At 40.6% G+C, this 26875-nt stretch overlaps 2 protein-coding genes across 5 annotated transcripts in view; both read right to left on the reverse strand.

Moving 5' to 3' along the window:
* Positions 1-2659: 2659 nt before the first annotated feature.
* On the reverse strand, positions 2660-9162 carry LOC123997682 (ubiquitin-conjugating enzyme E2 E1-like). Of its 4 annotated transcripts, none has more exons than XM_046302150.1 (6): positions 8933-9162; positions 7030-7163; positions 6707-6757; positions 5429-5561; positions 3305-3452; positions 2660-2890 (listed from the first exon to the last, which is right to left on the reverse strand). In XM_046302150.1, exons 1-6 carry the CDS (start codon positions 9062-9064, stop codon positions 2793-2795), a joined length of 696 nt encoding a protein of 231 aa, XP_046158106.1. In that variant the 5' UTR covers positions 9065-9162; the 3' UTR covers positions 2660-2792. The 4 variants fall into 4 exon arrangements, with proteins under 4 accessions (XP_046158106.1, XP_046158107.1, XP_046158109.1 ...); XM_046302151.1 differs by having other exon boundaries at positions 7030-7204; positions 8933-9083; XM_046302153.1 differs by lacking the exon at positions 8933-9162 and adding an exon at positions 8096-8289.
* Positions 9163-9434: 272 nt separating this feature from the next.
* LOC123997683 (ubiquitin-conjugating enzyme E2 E2) overlaps positions 9435-26875 on the reverse strand; it is a 32614-nt gene continuing 15173 nt past the window's right edge. Inside the window, exons 4-6 of the mRNA XM_046302155.1 lie at positions 12240-12372; positions 10718-10865; positions 9435-10182 (exon numbers count right to left, since the gene is read on the reverse strand). Of these exons, the coding sequence (XP_046158111.1) occupies positions 10085-10182; positions 10718-10865; positions 12240-12372 (379 nt within the window). The 3' untranslated portion in view covers positions 9435-10084. The remainder of the gene's footprint in view (positions 10183-10717; positions 10866-12239; positions 12373-26875) is intronic.

Genomic DNA, 26875 nt, shown 5'->3' on the forward strand with positions numbered 1-26875 from the left:
ATTATATTGAGGTTGTACAGAAGGAATGCAACATGTAGTTCAGAAATATAACTGAAACACTATACAAACTCATAACGGTACATAGAGGGTCTACTATTAAGGTCTTATGTCAATAATTAACAATATGCTAGAAAGCTTTGTCCCTATTGGAAAGTTACAATCTGTGTGTGTACAAATTTGAGCACTGACGTCATTAACATTAAAAAGCCTGTATCATTCCTATCATAGACCTACTGCTCTAGTAGTTAAGTACCACACTGCAGGTAAAAGTCATCCTCAAATACCAGATGTATTTTGACAGGCAAGAGTTAATTTGATTAAAAGTCATGTGGCTTATACTACTGATCAGTGAGTGTACTTGGACTTTAAATGACTGTCTAGGGTCCATGTGAGACAGAAATATATATGTTGTTATTATTGAGATTACTTGCATAAGTAGTAATATTTTGGTAAATATACATTTTTATGTATATTCATGCAGCTTAAAATCATTGTCCAAAAGATTGCTTCTATTAGGTCCATTTTCAACAAAAATAATAAATACAAAACCTAGAGTTAGTCCTAATCAGATATTGCCATACCGGTTATTCATTTCATGGTTTAAACCTCAGGGCCCAAGTTACTGTAGTTTAATTCAAATCATTTGACGTCCATTTAGAACAGCTGTTCTTTGTAAAGGGTAAAACAGACACTTATTGGACTGCTGCAAAGCCACATTGGCATGTTGTAAATACAGTGCATTCGGAAAGTATTCAGACCCCTTCACTTTTTCAACATTATGTTACATTACAGCCTTATTCTATAATGGCTTTTTTATAAATCCTCAAATCTACACACAATACCCCATAATGACAATGTGAAAACAGGTTGTTAGACATTTTTGCAAATTTATACAAAAGAAAAAAACAGAAATACTTAAAGTATTCAGTCCCTTTTCTATGACTCAAGTGCATCCTGTTTCCATTGATCATCCTTGACATACTTTTACAACCTGTGAGTCCACCTGGAATAAATTAAATTGATTGGACATGATTTGGAAAGGCACACACCTGTCTATACAAAAGATTCCACAGTTGACAGTGCATGGTAGAGCAAAAACCAAGCCATGAGGTCGAAGGAATTGTCTGACAAGGTTCGAGACAGGATTGTGTCGAGGCACAGATCTGGGGAAGGGTACCAAAAAATGTCTGCAGCATTGAAGGTCCCCAAGAACACAGTGGACTCCATCATTCTTAAATGTAAGAAGATTGAAACCACCAAGACTCTTCCTAGAGCTGGCCCACCCAGCCAAACTGAGCAATCTGGGGAGAAGGGCCTTGGTCAGGTAGGTGACCAAGAGCCCGATTGTCACTGACAGAGTTCCAGAGATCCTCTGTGGAGCTGGTTGTTCTTCTGGAATGTTCTCCCATCTCTGCAGCACTCCACCAATAAGTCCTTTATGGTAGAGTGGCCAGACAGAAACCACTCCTGAGTAAAAGGCACATGACAGCCCGCTTGGAGTATGCCAAAAGGATCCTGAAGGACTCTCAGACCATGATAAACAAGATTCTCTAGTCTGATGAAACCAAGATTGAACTCTTTGGCCTGAATGCCAAGCTTTACATCTGGAGGAAACCTGGCTCCCTATGGTGAAGCATGGTGGTGGGAGCATCATGCTGTGGGGATGTTTTTCAGGGGCAAGGACTGTGAGACCAGTCAGGGTTGAGGGAAAGATGAGCGGCGCAAAGTAGAGGTCCTTGATGAAAACCTGCTCAGGACCTCACACTGGGTTGAAAGTTCCCCTAACAGGACAACCCTAAAGCACACAGCCAAGACAATGCAGGAGTGGCTTCAGAACAAGTCTCTGAATGTCCTTCAGTTGCCCAGCCAGAGCCCGGACTTGAACCCGATCGAACATCTCTGGAGAGACCTGAAAATAGCTGTGCAGTGATGCTCCCCATCCAATCTGACTGAGCTTGAGAGGATCTGCAGAGAATGGGAGAAACTCCCCATAAACATGTGACAAGCTTGTAGCGTCATACCCAAGAAGAACAGAGGCTGTACTAACTGCCAAAAGGTAATTCAACAAAGTACTGAGTAAAGAGTCTGAATACTGATATAAATGTGTTTTTTTTTTAAAGTTAAATGTCTAGAAACCTGTTTTACTTTGACAATATGGGGTATTATGTATAGATCGATGAGGGTGGGAAAAAAACCATTGTAATCCATTTTAGAATAAGGCTGTAACGTAACAAAATGGGGGAAAAGTCAAGGGGGTCTGAATACTTTCTGAATGCACTGTAGTGGAGGCAATTTATCACTAATCCTTCATCTGACCATAACCAAGCACCCTCAATATGTATGAGCTTGCACTGTTCCTTTAGCACCAAATTCCATTGGTTTTTCAAATGAGAGATTAGTTATTGCAAAATAACATGGTAAACGCTATTCAAAGTATAAGCATGGACAACAGAAATGTGTAAAAAAGTACTTAGATTTGTAGCTATTGTGGTACAACTGTACTGTAGTTCCATATTAAAAGTTGAATTGGCAAAAGGTGAAATCCATGTTTTTATGGCACTGTTTATGCATTATATTTGAGGGATAGCCTACTAAATTTCAGGAGATTAGCTAAGCAGTGAAGAATCCTACAGAGAGTAATAAAATATATGACATTACATATTGTTTCATTGTTTCTCTTTATTTTCATATTTGCACAGATAACTTAATCAGGAACCCAAAAAATATACCAGACAATAAAGTACTAAAAATCTGAAATAGAAATCCCCCCCACACGGCTGTGCTCTATGGGCCTATGTGGCGTACCGCTTCGTCCACTGTTTGGCTGTTCTATCATGCTCGGCTCTGTTTGTCGTGTACTGGGTGGCGATGCTTCCAACCAGGGGATCAGCTGAAAGTGAAAAACAACATGAGGGAAATAACAGTTAGAGGGTGGTGAATTTTGAAACAATTACTCTGCTTCAAGTGATGAATTCTAAGCCTTTTATAACTACTTATGAGTTATGCCAACTTAGTGGTATCATAAGGAATTATAAATGCAATATAAAGGCATTGTGTGTGGGCCTCAAAGTGATACCCATAATAAAAAGTAATCCACATCCGAGCACAAAATTACACCAAAGAAACTGACCGGTATTTGTTATTTACCATGTTACCTGCAGATTTAATTTGACCCTTCTCAGGAGTCAGGAATACTAATATTTGTTCTGGTATCATATTTCCAGTCTGGGACAGGTGCAGATCTGAAGAGAAACAAGTAAAAGGGGACAAAGAAGCCAGTTAGGCTCCCTGATGGATATCTTACCTGGGTTACAGTCTGTGAGCAGAGAGCAGATGGACAGCAGCACCTTGGAGATGGTGAGGGCGGGGCTCCAGTTGTCCTTCAGGATGTCCAGACAGATCACCCCCTGACTGTTGATGTTACAGTGGTAGATCCTCGTCCGAAACGTTACCTTGAGGAAAAACAAAAGTAGAAAATGTACATGCTATAGGCATATTTAACATAACAAGGCTAGAGACTCTCAAAATCTATACTGAACATAAATATAAACGCAACATGTAAGGGGTGAAATAAAAGATCCCAGACATTCTCCACAGGCACAAAAGCTTATTTTGTTGATAATCAATCCACCTGACAGGTGTGGCATATCAAGAAGCTGACTAAACAGCATGATCATTATTACACAGGTGCACCTTGTGCTGGGGACAATAAAAGGCTTCTAAAATGTGCAGTTGTCACAATACCACAAATACGTTTTGAGGGAGTGTGCAATTGGCATGCTGACTGCAGGAATGTTCACCAGAGCTGTTGCCAGAGAATTGAATGTTCATTTCTCTACCATAAACTGTCTCCAACATCGTTTTAGAGAATTTGGCAGTACATCCAACCGGGCCTCACAACCACAGACCACATGTAACCATGCCAGCCCAGGGCCACCACATCCCGCTTCTTAAAATAAAACATGTACTTAACCACTCGGGAGCCCTGTGGGATCATCTGAGACTAGCCACCAGGACAGCTGATGAAACTGAGAAGTATCTCTAATGAGGCCCTTTGTGGGGAAAAACTTATTCTGATTGGCTGCGCCCCTGCCAGGTCATGTGAAATTCATAGATTTAAGGTCTAATGATTTTATTTCAATTGACTGATTTCCTCATATGAACTGTAACTCAGTAAAATCATTGAAGTTGTTGCATGTTGAGTTTATATTTTTGTTCAGTATAACTATTTATTAAAGTGGATCAACATTTATTGGGGCAGAAGACAAAGCATGTAGGGCCGGGATGATACCAGTATTGCAATACTTGTTAGTATCGTGGCAAGGAAATAAAACACGAAGCAGATTTTTACTTCTTGAGGAAAACAGCTCTAATGTTGGAAACAAACATTATGTTGTCCTCCAGAGTCACATGTATTTATTTTCCATGATATATCACACAACATTTTACATACAGCAGGTTTATTGGTTACATTTTCTGTTTGTAATCAAGATATTACGATCTTGCCTCATCGCTGCAACTCTCTAACGGACTTGTGAGAGGGGAAGGTCGAGTCATGCGTCCTCCGAAACATGACCCACCAAACCTCGCTTCTTAACACCCGCCTACTTAACTGGGAAGCCAGACACACCAATGTGTCAGAAGGAAACACCATTCGACTGACAACTGAGTGTCAGCCTGCAGGCGCACTGCCTGCCACAAGGAATTGCTAGAGTAAGATGAGCCAAGTAGAGGTGTCAATTGCCCTCTGTTGGTTAATGAGAGTACTTCAACATGTTAACAGGGAAATCTTGGCAAAACGCAGGGATTGTAAGTACTGTACATATGCTGCCTGCTGTGTTCTAGAAACTGGAGGAAATTCAGTCATCCCCATTTCACCATTCTCAAAAAGAAATTCCATATTGTAATGAAATTGTCAAATGTGACAAAACAATCCAAATATAATAGAATTTCATTTGAGCACATTTTTATGAAACGTTTGGATTTGTTTTTAGCACATGGAATTAAACTAGCACAATAACTAGTGAGCTAACTAGCCAAGCTACAAGCTGTGTTTCAAATTGGAAATTTAGTTAGTGTTGTTATGGATGAAATTGCATAGGCTACCTTTACGGTCCCTCCTTCTCTGGCAATGACCCGACTCGCGCACACACACAAAACAGAGGCACACATGTAAATGGCTCTCTAGCATCTGGAAAGCGAGTCTCGTTTTTTGTTTTCTTTTTTGCTGTGGTGGCAACAATTTAGTAGCAGCACAATATGACAAACACTGTGATCATCGACGGTTGCATTTTTTGCTGTGTATACCCTGAAGAACACGAAAATGAACAAAAAAATCTGTCCCATTTATTGCGTGGGACTAAACCAAGATGACCGTTTTATAGTGTAGAGGGTAAAAAGTGACTGGTAGCTGACGATTGCCCAGTACCTTGGGTGGTTTGAAGGGGTAGTCGGGTGTGAAGGCGATGTCGAGGAAAAAGACCCCTCCCTCGTAAACAGAGCCCGGTGGTCCCAGGATGGTTGACCTCCACTCGTAAATGTTGTCTCCTTTTGGACCAGCGCTGGAATTAAATGAGATAAAGTTACAGATTATGTTATACTATTAGCCTGGCCACAGATCTGTACTTTAGCCAACTCCTTTGTCATTACCCACCTGGAAAACCAAAGGAGAACAGTCTCCCTAATTGGTGTAGAATGTATGCACACATGACTGTAAGTCGCTTTGGATAAAAGCGTCTGCTAAATGGCATATATTATTATTATATTATAACTGGACCACGTTCTTTGTTATTGTTATGGCTCAGGTCACTTGTGTGTGTACTTCGTCTCATTGCCACAAGGGACAAATACCTTAAAGCATTCTCCTCACCCGTTTACGTAAAAAGCTGAGGGATAGGGCTAGAGAAATATAACCACTTAAATTCATAGACATTTAAGACCATCCATGATTTAAAAAAAATAATTTTAACTATGTTTTGAGGCTATATTGTGCTTGTTAACATTTACTTTGTTTACAAACGTCGGAGAGAAACAAGCTTATATATATATTTTTTTTTTGGGGGGTATAATGGGGTACAACAGTTGAACTAAGCTCATGAGGTTATAGATACAAGTTATGGGTACATTTAATTTAATTTATAAGTCCCAAAATGGATGAATCGATTGTCCCTTTAAAGCTTACTGCACCTGCAAAAAACTTGTCTGAAACTGTTTAGAGCCTATTATCCCTTGGGTTGGTACCCACTTGGTGAACACACAGGTTTATATTGCTTGAGAGAACAGTACATTCTCAAGCTTCAAAGAAGCCTCCATTCGCAACCAATCCCTGATGACGTGCCTCTGTATCGCGACCCATATTGACTTCCTCAGAGCAGATCAGCCTTCATCCTTGGTACATGCTGAACAAGTAGTGGAAATTATCTAGTGATGACTACAAGGCTGATCCAACAATGGGGGAGACGTAAAATTACGCTTCATGTAGATTTCTAAACACCACCAGCAGTCAAAACATTTTGATCAAAATAGGTGCAGCTTTATTTTATCAGCATATGGGACAACATGAGAAATCAGAAAGTAACACAATCCTTTATGAATAAGTGGTAAAATAATTATTGTTTGGAGAGTCGCCTGTAGGTATTGACCATGGCAATACGCAAAACACTGGGGGCGGATTGGAAAAGAGAAGATGAGCTCAAATAAAACCAACCTGCAGTTTGGCGGAGGGTCCAGCGTGATATCTGCCAGCTCTTTCTGAATCCTGCAGAAACAAACATGCCTTCAGATCAATCAATCAGCCATACCTTAAACATCTTTGTTTTCTCAGCCATGAACTTCCAAAGGTAAAGAAATGGCACAGATATTTTGGTCCAATACAGTGAGGCTAGAATATTTTTAAACAAATAAAGTACAAAGAACATTTTAGTGCTAGCTACAATCATCTAGGAGATTAACCCACCCCTCTGACTAAATGTCACATTCTTGGTGTTGTGTGACAACCAGCCAATATTTAATGAGGTTTGGGTGTGTTACCTCTTTGCGCTGGTGGATAGCAGCTTGGAGGTCTTGCTCATACTGGCTTTGCTCTCCCGTTTCTTGCAAGGTGTGTCCTTCGGTTTGTTTTGATTGGAGGAGGAAGACGAAGAGCTGGTGCTGACACACGAATCCTTATCCGACATACCGGTTTGGACAATAAATTAGAAGGAACCTACAATGTGATTGTGATGCAGCAGTTGAAGAAAAAAAAGCAGTAGCTTTGACAAATGATATTGCTTTCAAGCCATTGCAAAATTAAGTAACGTTACAGTTATGACAGAGCACCTTTGACGTTCTAGGAAAAATGGCTACCTCAACATAGCTTGCTGAGATGACCTAAAAACAAGCCACTTCAACACAGCTATGACTGGAAGTGACTTTTTCGTAGTAGGTTAGGAGAAGGTACGCAGTAGGTTAGGAGAATTAACATATCTGGTTAGGAGAATTAGGTTAAGGTTAGGAAAAGGTTTAGTGAAAATGCTCTCCTAACTTGCTAGGAAGAGTTACTTCCGGTCGTAGCTGTATCGAAGTGGCATGTTTTTAGGGAGTCCCTAGGCTTAGCGGCGATGCCAACAACCTGATGCATCTGGTTTACGGGGATACAGCTTATTCAACCTAGCTTCCTTTTCTGCTGAAAACTAGATGTGGGAAGTGCACTCAGGCGTTTTCTTTTACACCTGCTATGTTAGGTTATGGCAGAGGTTTCCAACAATTTTCAGGTACTTTACCAACAACTGAATTTTGCTCTTCCCAGAGTACCCCCTCATGTACATTTCACCAGTAGGCCTATGGTCTCATGAGTCTTCAAGTACCCTCTGTGGATAGGCCAAGTATCCCTGGTTGGGAACCACTGGGTTAGGGAGTCCCATACAGCTTGCTGCTTGGCTAGTGCTCAGTTGAAATAAAGGTAATTGGCTAGCTGCCACCCCCATCCCTCCTCTGGCAATAATGTTGTGATTATGGATGGTTGAGCAAACAATGTTTGACAGCCCTGATATGGCAAGCCTCCATTATTCCCCAAATGTAATAGATCATGAATGATGTGAAATTGTAGCTAACTTACCGTCATCTAATACTAAAGGCGCCCAGAAGGAACAAATGGATCCATGGTGGTGAACAACAGCTAGTTAGTTAGTCTTTGTGGCCAACCATTTGATGGGAACATTCTCGGGCCTTCTTCACAGTAATTAATGTTAGCTTGCTAGCTAATATCTCTGGTCTGGAGTTTCTTGCTATGGCCTCTTCGCTCCTGGAGTCCTGAAACGTTAAGACAATGATCTAACACATTAATTTGTGTGTAAATTACAGGTCTCCTGGAGCAAAGAGGCTATAGTAGTTTTCTAGCGTGTTCGCCTACAGTAGTTTACGTTTGCAATTGCTTGTGCCAAGTCTAGCTGGTTGGACTAGTTTTGGTTAACTAAGTGTACATTAACAGCTGGCTAGCATAACCATCTAGCTAGCTAGTTAACGCTAGTCACAAACGTCCGACCTGCTGATTTTCTCGCCCCCCCCCCCGTTATTAGCCGACCGTTTGACTGCCCAGACCTTAGCCAACGTTAAGCTAGAAAGTTCGGAAAAATACTGTAGTTACATCAACGTTTACGCCCACCTCAACCTTTCAACATTCTGAGATATTTCAACTTAGCTAACGCTAGTTGGCAAACAAGGTTACACCATAGTGAAACTAGTTTAGTTACGAACGTTACTAGCTTGAGCTAGCTAACGTTAATACTTATTTCCTGAGCCAGGCAGTGTCACCACAAATGTATCTGTTGAGTCGTTAACTAGCCGTCTTTTCCAATACAAAACAAGTTGAATACACTCAGAGAACTTCAATATATTTTATAACTCATGAGGCATATTCAATATTAAAAGTAACGTCAGCCAAGTAGCAAATCACCTCCTTTGTGTCTGGATCTCTCCACTGCCTGTGCTCGTGCAAATCGCCTTCTGTGGAACGGAAGTGCCGCGGGTGCAGTGGATTCATATGTGCTCTCACAATAATGAAGGCAAATCGGCGCACAGGGATCATTCAACATTAGGTCTTCGTAGACTGATCTGACATTTTGATATCATACATTAAACAAAAGATGCACGAAAAAGCACATGTCGGATGAGGGCCAAAATACAATTTGGAGCATCAATGAATATGGTGTCACCAAGTCAAGGTGAAAGAGAGGTTCATATATGGTCTATGGTTCATGCCCACCTCTTAACCTAGACCTGTGATGCAGTTTCTTCTGCTGTAGTCTATTTGACCCTGGTTTCACTGATTCCCTGGGTTTCCCTGTTCATTATATGCTCAGGCACAGGTGTGTGTGTCAGTCATGAGGAAGAAGGATGATAGGTCCAGAGAATAACATCTTAACACCTGTCACAGAGGGTTCACAGTTACAGAAGAGTATCTCACAAGCCAACCAGTGTTTTATTGGGTGCTTCATTAATACAAGTGCACAACAAACCACCCTGCCATGCCAGAGTAGCCAGTAAATGTACAAGTCCTGCCTCTTTCACAAGCAGACCTATATTTCTGTGGTCTGCCTCAAAAGCGTTTGAAAAAATACATACAGTACAAACAAAACCAGAAAGCGTAGAAGAGCATGACATGTCATTTGATGCAAATCTTCCTCCTGTTCCATGCAGATAACATTGATGACTGGAATAGGAAATTAAAAAATACACACGAACCTAGAGTAAAGTAAAAAGAGTATATAATCTGCATTTTGTTCCTGGAGCCACTATGAAAACAAGGATACATACTGTATAGTTGAGGGACAATACTTATTAGAATAATTGTCTTTTTTCAATACATTAATTCCAACATTCAGATATTGGAAAATAAAATCCCAAACTACTCTTTGTATAAAAAAGAAGCTTTCAAGTCAACAAGGAACAAAGGACAGTTCTTTACAAAGAAAAGGTAGATACAAAGTTTTTTCGGGGGGGGATTACAGGTATAACATTGCACTTAGTGAGTGTGCTTTGAAAGGCTGGGGAGAGAGGTAGAGAAGTACAGTGGGGGTGGGTGACAGTGGAAAAGTCAGACGGGGATCTATGTGGCGTATCTCTTCGTCCACTGCTTGGCTATTCTGTCATGTTCCGTTCTGTTTGTCAGGTATTGTGTGGCAATGCTCCCCACCAGAGGGTCCGCTGCAATGACAACAAAAAAAGGACGCAGATCAGAGCATGCATTAATGAATGGCATTTCACCGGTGTATGTTTTTTTGGAGTTTAGAGCATATTATTACATTGTATTAAAATATGAATAAGATCATTTAAATTCCATCAACAGGTTCAACAGCAACAGAGCTACTGTCCCTGGGGAAGGGAATGCTGGAACACCACTAGAAGAGCTGCAGACAGTTATCAAAGTATGAAACATTATCACCATCTCTGTGTGTAGATGTTTCCTGCTGAGAGTTTCCATTATCTACACACAGAGATGGTGATAATCCTTCATGCCGTGAGTCTACATTATCTACACAGAGATGGTGATAATCCTTCATGCTGTGAGTCTACATTATCTACACAGAGATGGTGATAATCCTTCATGCTGTGAGTTTACACTATCGCCATCTGTGTGTGTAGATAGTGTCAACTCAAATGTAATTTAAAATCAGTCATGAATTACCAACTGAAATGAGAACACTGCAGCTCATGATGTGGACATTGACAGGTCTCTTACCTGGGTTACAGTCTGTGAGCAGAGAGCAGATGGACAGCAGCACCTTGGAGATGGTGAGGGCGGGGCTCCAGTTGTCCTTCAGGATGTCCAGACAGATCACCCCCTGACTGTTGATGTTACAGTGGTAGATCCTCGTCCGAAATGTTACCTGGCGATTACAGGAAAAGAAAGCATTTATAGTTTAGAAACATGCTTCAGCGGCAATACTGGCAGTGGAATAGTCTAAATTGGACAAAATAGAAATGTAAGAAACAGAATTATGTAATTTCTTTGTTGAGAAGATGGTGACAACCCTTATAACACAGCTGCAGAGTTTTGATATACCATAAAAAATACCATAATTTTAATTTGCCTGCCTTCTAATTTCCTTAGGCTTTGATATAGCCAACAGGGGGCGGCATGGTGCATTTACCAATATGCAGAAAGCCTTTATAATTGTCATGAAATTCCCCAGAAAAAAAACCCATGCCTATCTCTAATCTCACTACAACCGTTACATATTAGTTTGAGAGGAAAACAATCATTCCTATAAGACTTTCACAGGGAATCAAATAATGGGTCAAAATTACTTTATTTGGTTTCATATGTGCTTAGGTCAAACCTTTGTACAACAAACATCCACACAAACGTCCCTGTTAAGTTTACTACCGTGTTTCTGATTGACAGTGAGTCTGACATCTGTTTAGGCCTGACACCTGACACCGGCCCAGTACTCCAATCACCAACATCTGGACAGACTGACCCTGACCTTGCAGAGGAAACTTCTAATGAGCCTTGGCATTTTGAACACACCGAGAATAAGACATGATAAATAACCCCACAATGGTGCACTCCCTGCCCCACTAACCCTAACAACCAAATCTTATACTTCCAATCTGTCCAACAAGCTTGTCAAACTGGAGTTTCAGTTAGGGGCTTGAAAAAAGCTCTGGTAAGAGTCTATAGTATACAGCAAAAGTCCAATGGAGCATGTATTGTGCGCTACAGTGACGGAAGAACTGGCTACAGATCACAGTGGGACAAAACACTTGAGCCCTCTGGCTACACTGAGCAGAGCTTGAGCCTGTGGATTTGTTTGAGTCTGCTGTCAAACAGTAGAGCCGGTTCTTACACAGCTCAGAGAGAAACAGAGACAAAAAGAGAGAATGAAAGATTGGGGGGAGGAAACAGACAAAATGAGAGAGAAAGAGTCAGAACTCAAAATGAAAGCAAGTGAGAGAAAAATTGGGTTCTAAGAAGCACAAAGAGATATCCAAAAGCACATTTCATACACTTGATAATGACATCCACTCAACAACCGAAAATACTCCACAGGGTACATTTCATGACAAGTCTAATAAAGAATGAATTGAAAATATGGACAGTGAACTGGTAAAGGCTTGAAGGAGTACACCAGATTTCCAGAAAATCATGTTAGCTGTTGAAATTACATTAAAGCAAGAGTTTTCCACAGAGGAAGAGAGCAGCACAATGGCACTAAAGCTATAAAACATTTGTGGTCAGTGTGGCAAGGGGTGCTGACCTTGGGTGGTTTGAAGGGGTAGTCGGGTGTGAAGGCGATGTCGAGGAAAAAGACCCCTCCCTCGTAAACAGAGCCCGGTGGTCCCAGGATGGTTGACCTCCACTCATAGATGTTGTCTCCTTTGGGGCCGGCGCTGAAACAGAAACATGTCAATATGTTTAGCAACTCGGGGCATTGGAATTGACAACCGGCTACTGACAGGGTAGCCTAAAGTAGACAAAGTCTGAGTCCAAGTGAGCAAGAGAGTGAGGAGGAAATGCTTGTTTCTGACAAGTTAAAGAAGCAGAGATTGGAGATTCTCAGTCTGCTCTTTTTAGCCCGAGGTTTAGTTCTGTTCAATGATTATCACTCAAGCCATCTAGGTTGTGCTGCCAAAGCAAATCTGAAACATTATTAAACCCCCCCAAAATGTGCAACATTCAATGGCTAATATCACCATCCATCCATTGAAATAAACAGTTTGTCAGTTAGATTGAGGAATCTCATTTCACAAATAGAGAACAATAAAACAAATGGTCAATTCATACACAAAAATATAATTGTCTCTTGAAGGTCCTTTATTAGATGAGTAGTTATGTTGAATGGGGTGAGGGTCACATCTGTTGGATAGTCTGGTAATTAATGTAAAGTCTCCCTCCCCCAACAGAAGACTGTCTGGAACACCGACCAGATCTGAAAGCCCAGGACAATGAGGAATTCCTCAGATTTCATGGCATTTCTGTACATGAACTTTAACATCGACTAAACCCACAGGCGCACACAAATGACTACACACACACACACACACACACACACACACACACACACACACACACACACACACACACACACACACACACACACACACACACACACACACACACACACACACACACACACACACACACACACACACACACACACACACACTTAGAGATTGGGAGCAGGATTGCAGTAGCACAGAAAATGCTTGACTATCAAAGTCACCAATAGCTTTGCTCATGTTGACAAGTTCCAATAATCTGTGACTGATGTTTCCAAATGGCTATGTCAGAATGAAATGACTAGCAAGTTATGCTTTCTCCGCAACATAATAACCTCAAATAGCACGACTTGAGTATCAAACAAGTGTCTGGCTCAATGCATGCCCATGAGAATGGATCAGTCTCCACAAATAGAATGAAAGGACTAGACACTTCCTCTTTCCTGTAGTGTCAACACATGCAGATTTCACTTATCTTGTTCGAAGCCTTCTTTAATTGGTTCATTATGATCCATTCTTCTCCAGGGACTAGAATATTTTTCAATAGCTGTTTTGTGCCCATAAGAGCAATGCGAATCTGGACCTATCTTGATGAGGCACAAAGGAAATCTGTTTTATACTGGTATGATTTGGAAATTACCTAAGCATAGCATCTGGAGACCATGTTGGGCAATATTCATTGTCAGTGCATTGCAACAGGCCAGATGTGGCCTATTAATAGCTAGCTTTAATAAATCTAAGAAATGTTCTGATGTTGCTTAGGTGGGTGAGGTAACCCCTGCACTGTTCATGGAGAAAATCAGTTGCAACCAGACAGAGAGAACTGTTTATGTGGGTGGGGGGATACGTTATTTACTCATCAACACATCATTGCACCAGAGGTAATCTGCAGAATTAATGTGTCATGTTCATAAGACCCGAAACAGAAGAAAGATTAGTAATATGGGAAGGTTGTATGTGAAATTATCCAATGAGAACTCCTTGTTTTCATTTTCAGTTGAAAATGGTTTTGCCACAGTGTGCCATTTTGAACACCACACTCTGGCTGTAGGCAATTTCCTTTTCAATACTTATGGAAAAATGCAAATTTAATCAAGCGTCTACATTCAACATGATTCAAGATGAAAAACTCAATGTAGCTTGATGTAATATAAAAATATATTTTTTTCCTCCCACTGTGCCAGATGTGTGATCCTTTTCAAAGCAGCACAGATACAGGGACTCTTTCATGTCCTTTGAGGCCAATCACTTTTGAGCTCAGAAGAGATAGATGAGACGGCATGGCAGAGGATCCACTCTACACAACCTCTGTGTAGATCTGACAACACACGGACCTCTGGGTAAAGGCTAAGTCAATAGTTTAAAGTACATGCCATGACTGGAGGTTGCCCGGCAACCCCCACCCCACCAACAGCAGGGGTTGTGGTGCTTTGTGACTGCTGCCTGAGCGCTGGCTGGGCATTCAGGACTTGACTGACAGTCTTTCATTAGACCAGTGGAGTGGGAGAGCAGGGGAGCACGGTCGAGGCCACAGCATCGGACTAAGACGGAGAGAGGCTGTCTAGGTTTAGGATATCGACTGAATCAGCATCCTGAATGGCTGAGAGGGAAAGGGAGATACTGCTCATCCTTACATCCTGCTTTGGTCATGGGATGAATAGGGATGTTTTATAGCAGATCCTATTCACCCAGCAAGGGGTATGATCATTACTGAGCAACTTTAAAATGCACAATGATTTTAATGCTAGTCAGAGGATTGCAATTTAGGATACTTAAACATTTATAGGAAAATAAAGTGCCTGCTCAAAATCTTACGTCAAGTAGCTAGACGTTAGGAGACTGACAATGCACCAAAATATCTGTTTTTGTCATGTGGCATAATCTAACCCCAGACAGTACTTTCACTGCACCTAGGCCTATAGCTGAATACTGCGATTTCGCAACAGTAATGGAGCTCTCCTCGCTCTACTATGGGAAAACTCTTATCCATTAATGCAGACATATCTAGTTAAGTTCAATACACATGACATTAAACATGAATTCGCTATGGTTTGCAATAATATCCTCTGTGTGACTTGAGAGTTATAATAAATCTGTTGTACATCGGTAGATTTCTTTGAGTCACTGAGTATTTGGGTCATTTCTTCCAAGAATCTGGGATACATTAGTGTGCGGGTGTCCGTGAGAATCTACCACTAGCCATCCTCTGCGATTACACTCATGTGGGAATGGCTCCAACAGCTGGAGTGCTGCCTCTGCAACAGAATGCAACCAAACAGAATCCCCAAATAAAACCATTCAGGCCCGATTTACTCTGCTTTCAAACCGCTGTGGAACTCACTTATCTTGATCGAATCCAAAAAAAAACAATGCCAAGCTAAAACATGTCATGCTCGTCAGTTAGCTAGGCATGGTCAATTCCTTTTTAACATGATACAACACAGATCTGATGTTTTATCCTTTGATCATGCAATATTCTACATGGAATAATACACGGGTAAATCTGGCATACATATGGAAACTGTCAATTCACGGAAGATGGCTATTCATATGACCGCAGACACCAAACCACTGACAAGATCATCTACATGATGTTGAACGACGACATGGACAAACCACATACATATCATAATGAACCATGTTCATTTCATGTATGCGCTTACATGCACAGAGGACAAAGAATCTATTCTGAAATACGTCTCATTACTGCCTTCATTTTGTTCGACCCCAGAAAGAGTACCTGCTGCCAAGGCAGCAGCTAATGGGGATCCATAATAAATACAAATGACACCATTAGAATATAAAATATGCTAGGCTGGCTGACACAAAGAAACCCTTAGAAAGTGTCATTTTTATGGCGGCCGTGTACTGCACGCCTTCTCAAAGTATACACCGTTACACACAGACACCAAAGTTGTAGTTACTAGAAACTATCCATGTAACAAGCTGTGATCCACAAAGTAACGGAGACCAGACATAATTTCAATAATAATAATATATGCCATCTTAGCAGACGCTTTTATCCAAAGCGACTTACAGTCATGTGTGCATACATTCTACGTATGGGTGATCCCGGGAATCAAACCCCCTACCCTGGCGTTACAAGCGCCATGCTCTACCAACTGAGCTACAGTCCCCCCCCAATTTCCATATATTATTGAATAGCCTTTCCTTGCAGTGGCTGTGAGAGACTAGTGCACCCTGTGCCCCATTTACCATGGTCAATATACATGATTCCAGACAATCTAGAGATTGTGCCAACATGCCATAACCTATATCATATGGTATGGCGATTACAGTAATCTCTGGCACATTGGCGACCTTCCCTCCCCGGGCTATCTACAGCTCTGGTAGTATCAACAGCTCTGGTAATTCTCCCTGACATTAGGGAAGAGGTTGAGTTGACAAGCTGATGCAGACAGGTGATCAGCCTGTGTCATTTATCTTACTCATGATGACAGAGACAAGCCCATGACAGTGTTCTACCGCTGCGGACCTCAGTTACAGGGAACATTGCTTGATTGCGTGTGTGCGCGCGACAAAATCCCTCAACTCAGACCATTCTGGGAGGGCCCATGCCGTTCACTTTCAATATTTATGGAATTTAGTGGGGTGTTTTCTGGCAAACACTCACTGTGTGTAGGAGTGTGTCTGTTCATCAGAATGTCTAAAATGTTCTCTCTATTCCACCTTTGACATCCGCTGTGCAGCCAGAGACAAGAGAGCACAAAAGGTTATGGGAGTGTAATTTATTCCTCATCTTATTAGCTTGTTGACACAAGCTAATAACTGCAGAAGACAGACAGAACCAAGCACAGAGACAGAAACTATGCCAGCATTTGTAGTTCAGTTCAAGATCAAACAAACTGTCAATGGGTACAAAATAATCATTCAAATATATGTTGCCAGAAGCCAAAGTACCAACAACCATATTAAAATAAAAAATGAAAAGGCATTTGGGAACATGTTCATGTGTTGAGTTGTTAACATACAAGGCCAGGGAACCTTATGGATGTAGAGTTTAGAGAACGCACCTTCTTTTGCAGGACCAATTCAACATGTGCTTGGTGCAAGCGGGCCAATCCTCCAGAACTACAATTCTTTAAAATAATTGAGCAAAAACCTTTTACACCTCAAGCTGTTCAGGATGTTGCTGTATAAAAATGGTCTCAAAATTGACCACCACAGCAAAGGTGTTATATAAAAGACTAACCGAACCCGTAATTGAATGTGATTCAGTCTTTTTAATGCTGCCATGTGCAAATAGAGCTATTATCTTAATTATGCACCATTCCAGTTCATTTCCCTTAGGCACTTTTCTTTACTAATGGCATAGCCATTCAGTTAAGATCTTCTGTTCCATTGGTGCAACGGCTGTGGCGGTTATCAGAAAGGGAACTTAATGAAGCAATCTTCGTTTCCCCTGACCGTGAAAGCAAAGCCCCGACAACCAATTACCATGTAGCTCAGCAGCAGAGGTGACACCTCCCTCCCCGGCCTTTCGTCTTTATTTGCACAAATGACATGGTTTGTTTTTAAATCAAGCCTTTTTATTGTTCATCCTTACTATGAATACTGTAATTATTTGCCTGTGATTTATCCTGAAACAAGCATTTATGGCAGAAATGGTTGAATATGTGCACGGTTTCCAAGTGAACCACATACCAATATTTACCCCTAACAGACCATTTCACATGCTGGTTCAATCAATTTAAACTACCTTCCATTTGGTCTTGATGAGAATGTGTACTTCGGAAGGTACTTCAGATACTTTTATGACATCAATAGGTAATCATATATTTTCTATTCCCATTCCTCCATTCTAATTTCTGAAGATTTTTCTGAAAAACAGGGACTTTGGTAGGTAAGCATTATCTCCTCTCAGCATTGCTGGTGGGTCCCTGAAGCAACCTTCTTATGCATTGCAAATGTTTGTCTTAGGACTCAATAAATAATGTAGAGCATATATCATTATCATAATACACAGGCTTCGCATACATTAATGACTCAAAAATGATGAGTCATTAAAATGTTTTTTTTAAATCACTTAATCTACAGAGTTTGTGTACTGAACTGAAGTATGTCACAACAAACAAAAGAGGCCATACTTGAAGTAGCTACATCAGAAAAGCACTGCTGCTCTCACTCTAAACCCTTAACCATTCAGCCACGACCAGAGTATTTTTCAGTACACATAACCCCCCCACAAAGCTTCAGCGCCCGGGGCAGTTGCTTGGCCTTGTGGCCAAGGAAATGGACTCGTTACCAGAAGGTTACTGTCAGAGATGAGTGGCGCGGTGCTATTCGTTGGTGAAGCACGATATGTAGCCTGGCTCCCATCTCTATTCAGCTATTACATTTCACTCCTTCGGCAATTCTATCATTAAAGAGTTTGAGAAGATCAAAGGATTTGATCCAGATTCGTTAACCCTCACAGGTATCATCCAATCACAGCGTTTATGCAACTGATAGCAAAAGGTTCCAATTTACTTCAGAAATTTGATTGGAAATACTCTAACATTGGGTATTCTGATATAATACATTTCATTGTAAACATAAACATTGGGTGTTGGAAGAACAGAGGATTCCCCATTTAATGCATTTGTACCACCAGCCAATGGGATCACATAACATCAGAAGCTGAACAACAACACAAACGCAACAATTTCAAAGATTTTACTGAGTTACAGTAAGGAAATCAGTCAATATAAATTAATTAGGCCCTAATCTATGGATTTCACGTTGGTCACAGATACCTTAAAAAAAAGTTGGGGCGTGGATCATAAAACCAGTCAGTATCTGGTGTGACCATTATTTCTAATTTCTGCTTCGCATAGACTTGATCAGGCTGTTGATTGTGGCCTGTAGAATGTTGTCCCACACCCCATCAATGGCTGTGCGAAGTTGCTGGATATTGGCAGTAACTGGAACACGCTGTCGTACACGTTGATCCAGAGCATCCCAAACATGCTCTATGGGTGCCATTACTGGTGGGTATGCAGGTCATGGAAGAACTGGGTCATTTTCAGCTTCCAGGAATTGTATACAGATCTTTGCAACATGGGGTCATACATTATCATGCTCAAAACAGCAGCGGATGAATGGCACAACAATTTATTTTATTTTATTTTATTTCACCTTTATTTAACCAGGTAGGCTAGTTGAGAACAAGTTCTCATTTGCAACTGCGACCTGGCCAAGATAATGCATAGCAGTGTGAACAGACAACACAGAGTTACACATGGCGTAAACAATTAACAAGTCAATAACACAGTAGAAAAAAAGGGGAGTCTATATACACTGTGTGCAAAAGGCATGAGGGGGTAGGCGAATAATTACAATTTTGCAGATTAACACTGGAGTGATAAATGATCAGATGGTCATGTACAGGTAGAGATATTGGTGTGCAAAAGAGCAGAAAAGTAAATAAATAAAAACAGTATGGGGATGAGGTAGGTAAAAATGGGTGGGCTATTTACCGATTTACTATGTACAGCTGCAGCGATCGGTTAGCTGCTCAGATAGCAGATGTTTGAAGTTGGTGAGGGAGATAAAAGTCTCCAACTTCAGCGATTTTTGCAATTCGTTCTAGTCACAGGCAGCAGAGAACTGGAACGAAAGGCGGCCAAATGAAGTGTTGGCTTTAGGGATGATCAGTGAGATATACCTGCTGGAGCGCAGTGGGCATCAGGATCTCATCACAGTATCTCTATGCATTCAAATTGCAATCGATAAAATGTAATTGTGTTAGTTGTCTGTAGTTTATGACTGTCCATACCATAACCCCACAGCCACCATGGGGCATTCTATTCACAATGCGGACATCAGCAAATCACTCACCCATAAGACCGGTACAGTTGAAACCGGGATTCATCCATGAAGAGCACACTTTTTCAACATGCCGGTGGCCATCGAAGGTGAGCATTTGTCCACTGAAGTCGGTTACGACACCGAACTGCAGTCAGGTCAAGACCCTGTTGAGGACGACGAGCACACAAATGAGCTTCCCGAGGTGGTTTCTGAAAGTTACTGCAGAAATGGTTTGGTTGTGCAACCCCACAGTTTCATCAATGTCCAAGGTGATTCGCCTCAGATCATCCAGCAGGTAAAGAAGCTGAATGTGGAGGTCCTGGGCTGGCGTGGTTATACGTGGTCTGCGGTTGTTGTGAGGCAGTTGGACATATTCTCAAAAATGACATTGAGGCAACTTATGGTAGAGAAATTAACATTAAATTCTCTGGCAACAGCTCTGGTTGACTTTCCTGCAGTCAGCATGCCAATTGCACACATCTGTGGCATTGTGTTGTGTGACAAAACTGCACATTTTAGAGTGGTCTTTTATAGTCTCCAGTACAAGGTGCACCTGTGTAATGATAATTTTGTTTAATCAACTTCTTGATATGCCACACCTATAAGGTCAATGGATTATCTTGGCAAGGATAAATGCTCAGTAACAGGGATATAAACACATTTGTGTACAAAATTTGGGAGCAACATGTTTTTAGTGCGCATGAAACATTCCTGTGATCTTTAATTTAATTTAATTTCAGCTCATGAAACATGGAACCAACACTTTACATGTTGCGTTTATATTTTTGTGAAGTATGTTTTTTAATTACTCAAAATAAGTTACCAAAATATATTTATACTTCTGGAAAAAGCATTGGGCTAGGCTACTGGTTCAGGAGTTATAAGAGACATACAGAGTGGATGGAAGAGAGGCCAGTGGAGATGCCAACAGAGATGCATGCATTGCACAAAAATTGAACAGTGAAGACAGAGAAGTTAGAAGTTAATTCACAGGCTGGAGCATTAACAGTGGTGGGGGAAAAAGTACCCAATTGTCATACTTGAGTAAACGTAAAGATACCTTAATAGAAAATTACTCAAGTAAAAGTCACTAAGTAAAACACTACTTGAGTACAAATCTAAAAGTATTGAGTTTCAAATATACTTAAGCATCAAAAATAAAAGTATTCATAATGTTTTATTCCTTATTTTGACCAAAACCAGATGCCACCATTTTCTTTTTTTATTTACTGATAGCCGGGGCGGGGGGAGGACGACGACACACTACAACACTCAGACATCATTTACAAACAAAGCTTGTGTGTGCAGTGAGTCCGTCAGATCAGAGGCAGTAGTGATGACTAGGGATGTTCTCTTGATAAGTGCATGAATTTGACCAATTTTCCTGTCCTGCTAAGCATTCAAAATTTAACAAGTACTTTTGGGTGTCAGGGAAAATGTATGGAGTAAAAATACATTATTTTCTTGAAATAAAAGTAAAAGCTGTCAGAAATGTAAATAGTAAACTAAAGTAGAGATACTTAAGTTACTTTAGTAGTACTTTAAAGTATTTTTACTTAATTACTTTACATCACTAGGCATTAATCTACCATTTGTATGCTAGTCTACATATTAGGCCTTGCCTATTGTAGTGAATTTAGGTGATGTGATGAAACGTTGTTGCCCTTTGCTTAAACATGAATAGAATGGGCTGGTAATTTGACTGGTAAATTCATGGGTACACTCGCAATGGCCGTCTGGTGTTGTGATGCAATAATTTCCATAGTAATGTAGAATGTTCATTCAAATGACGTTAACTGATGATGCTCATGCATTGGAATGTAATTTTGGTTCTCTCAGTTGAGTTAAATCAATAAATCACAGCACATATTGATGGGTTCTAGGGATTCAAACTGACCCTCATTAAACCAGTCAACAACCGGTTACATTCTTTTCACGAACAATAAAACGTCTGACCAACAGAAAATATTATCAGAGATTTGTATACAATGACGAGATGCTTATGTTTCCGCCCTAACAATGGTAGTCGATCCAAGGCGAGAAGGCAGGCAACTAGCTTAGGCCCAAAATAAGCCCATAGAAACGCATTGGGCTTATTTTGGACAGATCTTGGCGAGAGTAAAACCTCTCACTTCGCCTCTTCCTCTGATACTATGTAAGCATACAAGGACCGGACATTTTTCATTAAGTGCATGGAAACATGCAGCAATAGCAAGCCTAAAGCTATATATAGCCTATTGAACATGCAACTCATGTAATGAAGCAGCTAACAAAACATCCTTTTCAAACATTTGCCCAACTGCAATTAGCGGAACATTTATAAACTGTGCACTTAATGCGAGCAGTTCCATATGTGACAGAGATGAAAATATCAGGTAGAAACTTAGAAAGAGGGGAAATCTAATAGAAACTACTATGATGGGTGCTAAAATGACTAGGATTGTGATTTTGGCTTCTGAACAACGATAGAAAGTTTATATGAAAACCAATAGAACAAGAGATAAATGCTGGTTAATGGCATGAGGAAGTCTATAAAATAATTGCCTCCACGGCTTGAGTTTCGCATGGCTACTTTGAAGCAAGGTAAGACGTGCCTAATTATTTGAAGTAATGTAAAACGTTCAGGTTTCAAACAATTATACCACCTCAAGCTCACATGTAGTGGGTGACCTTTGATAGTCAACGGTAGGCAGGCTATAGCATATGCGTCCGAATGGCGATTGGGAGGGCGCGAGTTGAGATTGACGAATAAAAATAGCTACTTTTCAATTAATCGTGGCCACCAAAGTTATCACGCGATTGCATTTAGAATTGTTATTTGTGCCGCAATGACTGAGCTTACAAAAGCAGGTTTCACTCCAGTAGCCTACAGGCTTTCGAGGAGAAACTCTTGCGCTGTCTGATAGGTGGTTGGCTATTCCGCTCCTCAAACTAGGCTCTGTATGCTGTGCGCGTGTGATAAACTGCATGACGATTTATGAAAATGCACACGCACCGATTAAAATTACACAAAATTATGAAAATCCACCTATAGACCAATAAGCATGATGGGTCAAATGTATTTTCCGGCAGCTAACCAACTAACGGTTAACATCCCTAAAGTGTTCAATTCCTGCCTTTACCCTAGGGGTACACTTGCAATGGCCGCCAGTCTTCCCATTCGATCATTGATTTGAATGGGGATGCCTGTTCTATTCGTTCTATTTCTATGGCAGCACATGCAGTCCGGAGCTGGGAAAGGAGAAAATGTGGAAAGGAAAAATGTGCCCCCCCAAACAAATATATACATTTATTTTTGTTTTATTACAGAGACCGCGTCATTTGGCTGGCCAATTACCAGCATCCAAAATTCCATGACTGTCACAGCCCTATCGGTATCCTGTATTACCTCATTAAAAAGTTTGTCCAGCTGATTAAATATTTTAGGCCTAAGCAATATTTCTGTGCCAACATGGCAGAAGTTATTATTTATTTACATACGTTCCCAGGTTATTACTCATCTAATAATGACACTTAATTTACAAGTTGTCACCACCAGAAATCTCAGTCGATTATGATGAACACATTGTACATTTGTGTCTGTACAATAGAAATAACTGAGATGGTAAAATAGAGCCTAATTCCTCTTGGAACAAACGGTCTATTGTTTGTAATTTGTTGAAACCCATTAAACTTTGAGATGGTATCCCTGCCAAAATGGTAATGGAATCGAAGAGCAACTGTTTACTTTGGAGTTATTTGTTCCTTTGTCAAGATTTCACTGTTTGCTTACTGTGGATTACCATCCTGTCCGTCTCAATGTCCTGAACAGCTTCGGTGAACCAATTGTGTAATGGCTAGACTTCACCATAGAGTGGCCACGTGATGTGTCACACTTGGTGTCCCCTAGAAAACATGAATAACATTTGGGACAAATGTTTGTGGGAAGCGCTGCACAAATGAGGACATTGAGGATCCAATGATACGCATTAATCAAGACAGGCGGAGTTAGCTTTCAAACAAGTGCCTTGGTGAAGGGCAATAAGGATACATTAACGTGAGATGATGTCTGAAGTCTGGAACAGAGCATGCTACATTTAGTCACAAAACAAAATGACCCCACTTCATTAGAACATGCCTAGTTCAACAGATGCTATACTATTGTCAATAACAGATGAGGTGAAACATTTGAAATCATGTACTGCATGTACAGGTGTAGGATCTCAGTTTGACCTATATTGTCACAGCAAAATAATCCTGCTGCAAAAGGATTTTAACGTTTAGTACATAATGTTGCTTGATGAGTGGTTAGGCTATTTGCTGGCCAAAAGTAGGCTACATGAAAAGTGCAATACTGTTAATATAACCATGTGTTTGTTTATGTAAATCAATTCTCAGCAACAAAAGACTGATCAAATTAAGATCCTGTATTTGTACTAGGGTTTAATATGTTCCCTGTATTTTACAAAATGTTCCATCCCAAGATTAAATCACTTTTCTCCCGAGTAACCCGGAATTTCCCGCCAAAATCAGAAGTGTCATTATAAAGCATATAAATATTTCTGGATTTGATTAAAGCTTAAAGCATGAAAATTCAAACCTGATGCTACCTGAGCCAGATGATGAGCTCTACATTAAACACATTTTAGGAGCCCTAACCCAAAAAGCACCAATGATTGTGCCGTTATCCAATAGGTGTACATATGATAGGCTATAGCACATTACACACGAAAGAAAAACATAAAAGACCATAGATGTTTGCTCTCTTGGGTAAATAAATGAAACCAGCATCAGTAATCTTGGACTGTATTACTGTACTGTATTATTGTACTGTATTATATGGACTGGAACTATGCACCTCGTTCGAACCATGAAGCTGGGAGAGAACACGCAATGCTGGTGGAAGACATGCATGCAGAAACCCCAAAATAAAATAAAACAATTCCCACCCCAGACATTGGTCATAATAGTGAAACTGATCAGCGATGTGTTTATGTTGTAATGCCATGGATGTTTATCACTAAACCACCAATACACCAGGCCACACCCACATTGTAAAAACCAAACCCAGACATTATGATAGGGAATTTGATCATTGATGTTTATGTTGTAATCCTTCGGATGTTGGGCCATCAGGACATGCCAGTTTTACACTAAAAGGATTTTGATTTTGAAATATAATAGGGTCCATTTACAATTTGTATAATTAGCCGTGCTTGACTGGGATGAAAGAATGCAGGCGCTGTCTTTTCCCAAGTTGGTCCATTAGACGTTTTTCATCTAAAATCACAAAATTACATTATGCTATTGAGACCGTTAAGGGTTTATACACTTTTAACCAAATTTCCATTACTACAGCCTACATGAAAAAGTAAGCATTATTGACTGGAAGGCTGCCGTGTCTGATCCCATGTAGACCTACCATATCCTGCCGTTGTGCCCATCTTCAAGTTCTCTGCTGCCAATGACTGGAACGAACTACAAAAATCTCTGAAACTGGAAACACTTATCTCCCTCACTAGCTTTAAGCACCAACTGTCAGAGCAGCTCACAGATTACTGCACCTGTACATAGCCCACCTATAATTTAGCCCAAACAACTACCTCTTTCCCTACTGTATTTAATTTATTTATTTTGCTCCTTTGCACCCCATTATTTTTATTTCTACTTTGCACATTCTTCCATTGCAAATCTACCATTCCAGTGTTTTACTTGCTATATTGTATTTACTTTTCCACCATGGCTTTTTTTGCCTTTACCTCCCTTCTCACCTCATTTGCTCACATCGTATATAGACTTGTTTATACGGTATTATTGACTGTATGTTTGTTTTACTCCATGTGTAAATCTGTGTCGTTGTATGTGTCGAACTGCTTTGCTTTAGCTTGGCCAGGTCGCAATTGTAAATGAGAACTTGGTTTCAACTTGCCTACCTGGTTAAATAAAGGTGAAATACCAAAATAAAAAATAAAATCAAGGTGCTTAACCCCCCACCAAGTAGAACTCCACTGTCAGTCAAGTTGTCAACACATGGTCAACCTTTCTTCTGGAGAGCTCCTGGGTGTGCAGGCTTGGCTTTTGATTCAGCCCTGAACCACCCAAGTCTACTTATCAAGATCATGTTGAACAGTCAATGTGGCGGTTAGGCCAGGGCTTGAACAAAAGCCTGCACACCCAGTAGCTATCCTGGAGGATGGTTGCCACTATTGCAACATTACAAACCAATCCCTTTGTCATCTAAACTAGACATGTTTATATTCGGCTAAAATATTCATGTTTCAGGGGAGATCGATGCACATTATTTGTCGCAATTATATGGCTACTGTTAAATAGAGGGCAATTCCAGCAGATTTATTTTAGGCTATCCACAGTGCCTGTGGAAAGGCAACAATGACAATAAAGCTTAGTTAGTTAACTAGCGAGATAACTTGTAGCCAATTTAAAACGCAACTGCTATGTAGTATGTCTGTTGTCTGTCATTTTATACCTGCTGCTGAAATCTCTATCCTTGGGCAACGGCCCACTCGCACTGGCATACACACAGACACGCACTGAAGGGTCATTCCAATGATGGTTGATATGTTGATTTTTAAGTGAGTGATTGATAATATTTAAATGCGTGCCTTGAGGAATTACATTAACAAAACATTCTGAAACTAATTCTCATGACCTTACAAACCCTCATTTGATCATTTGGAGCAGCGCATGTGCATTTATGTCGGCGCATTTTCAATCTGCGCAATCTCAAAACAGCCCACTGTCACCCATAGATTCACAGACAAGCAGCAAATAAACTTGAACAAAGCAGAATAAGAAAGGAATGCCCATTCTCCATTGCTATTCAATGCAGATCCCGCCGTCATTCCACTTTGATTAGCCTCGATGTGTGAATCTGGGACAGCGATAGGATACTTTGTTTTAAAGAGGAGCTGGTATGCAATTCCCCCAAAAATGACAGGTGCGTGTACATTGCTCCGTACAGCTCCAGCCCAAGTCAAGCACGGATCATTTGGAGGCTGATGCATTGGCCTACCTTTCATAATATTTCCCCTAATGTTGTATTACCTTCTCTTTCACGCTCAATTGTTCCTTTATTCCTTCGTCG

Source organism: Oncorhynchus gorbuscha, linkage group LG15, assembly GCF_021184085.1.
Source record: "Oncorhynchus gorbuscha isolate QuinsamMale2020 ecotype Even-year linkage group LG15, OgorEven_v1.0, whole genome shotgun sequence".
Classification (NCBI taxonomy): Eukaryota; Metazoa; Chordata; class Actinopteri; order Salmoniformes; family Salmonidae; genus Oncorhynchus; species Oncorhynchus gorbuscha.

What these genes read in the sequence shown, in the direction of transcription:
- LOC123997682 (XM_046302150.1), bottom strand. Translation starts at nt 9,064, where the DNA reads ATGATCCCTGTGCGCCGATTTGCCTTCATTATTGTGAGAGCACATATG. An exon ending in GAGATCCAGACACAAAGGAG is followed by an intron (nt 7,164 to 8,932) that starts GTGATTTGCTAC and finishes ATGTCGGATAAG; the next exon opens with GATTCGTGTGTCAGCACCAG. An exon ending in ACCCCTTCAAACCACCCAAG is followed by an intron (nt 3,453 to 5,428) that starts GTACTGGGCAAT and finishes TTTTTCCTCAAG; the next exon opens with GTAACGTTTCGGACGAGGAT.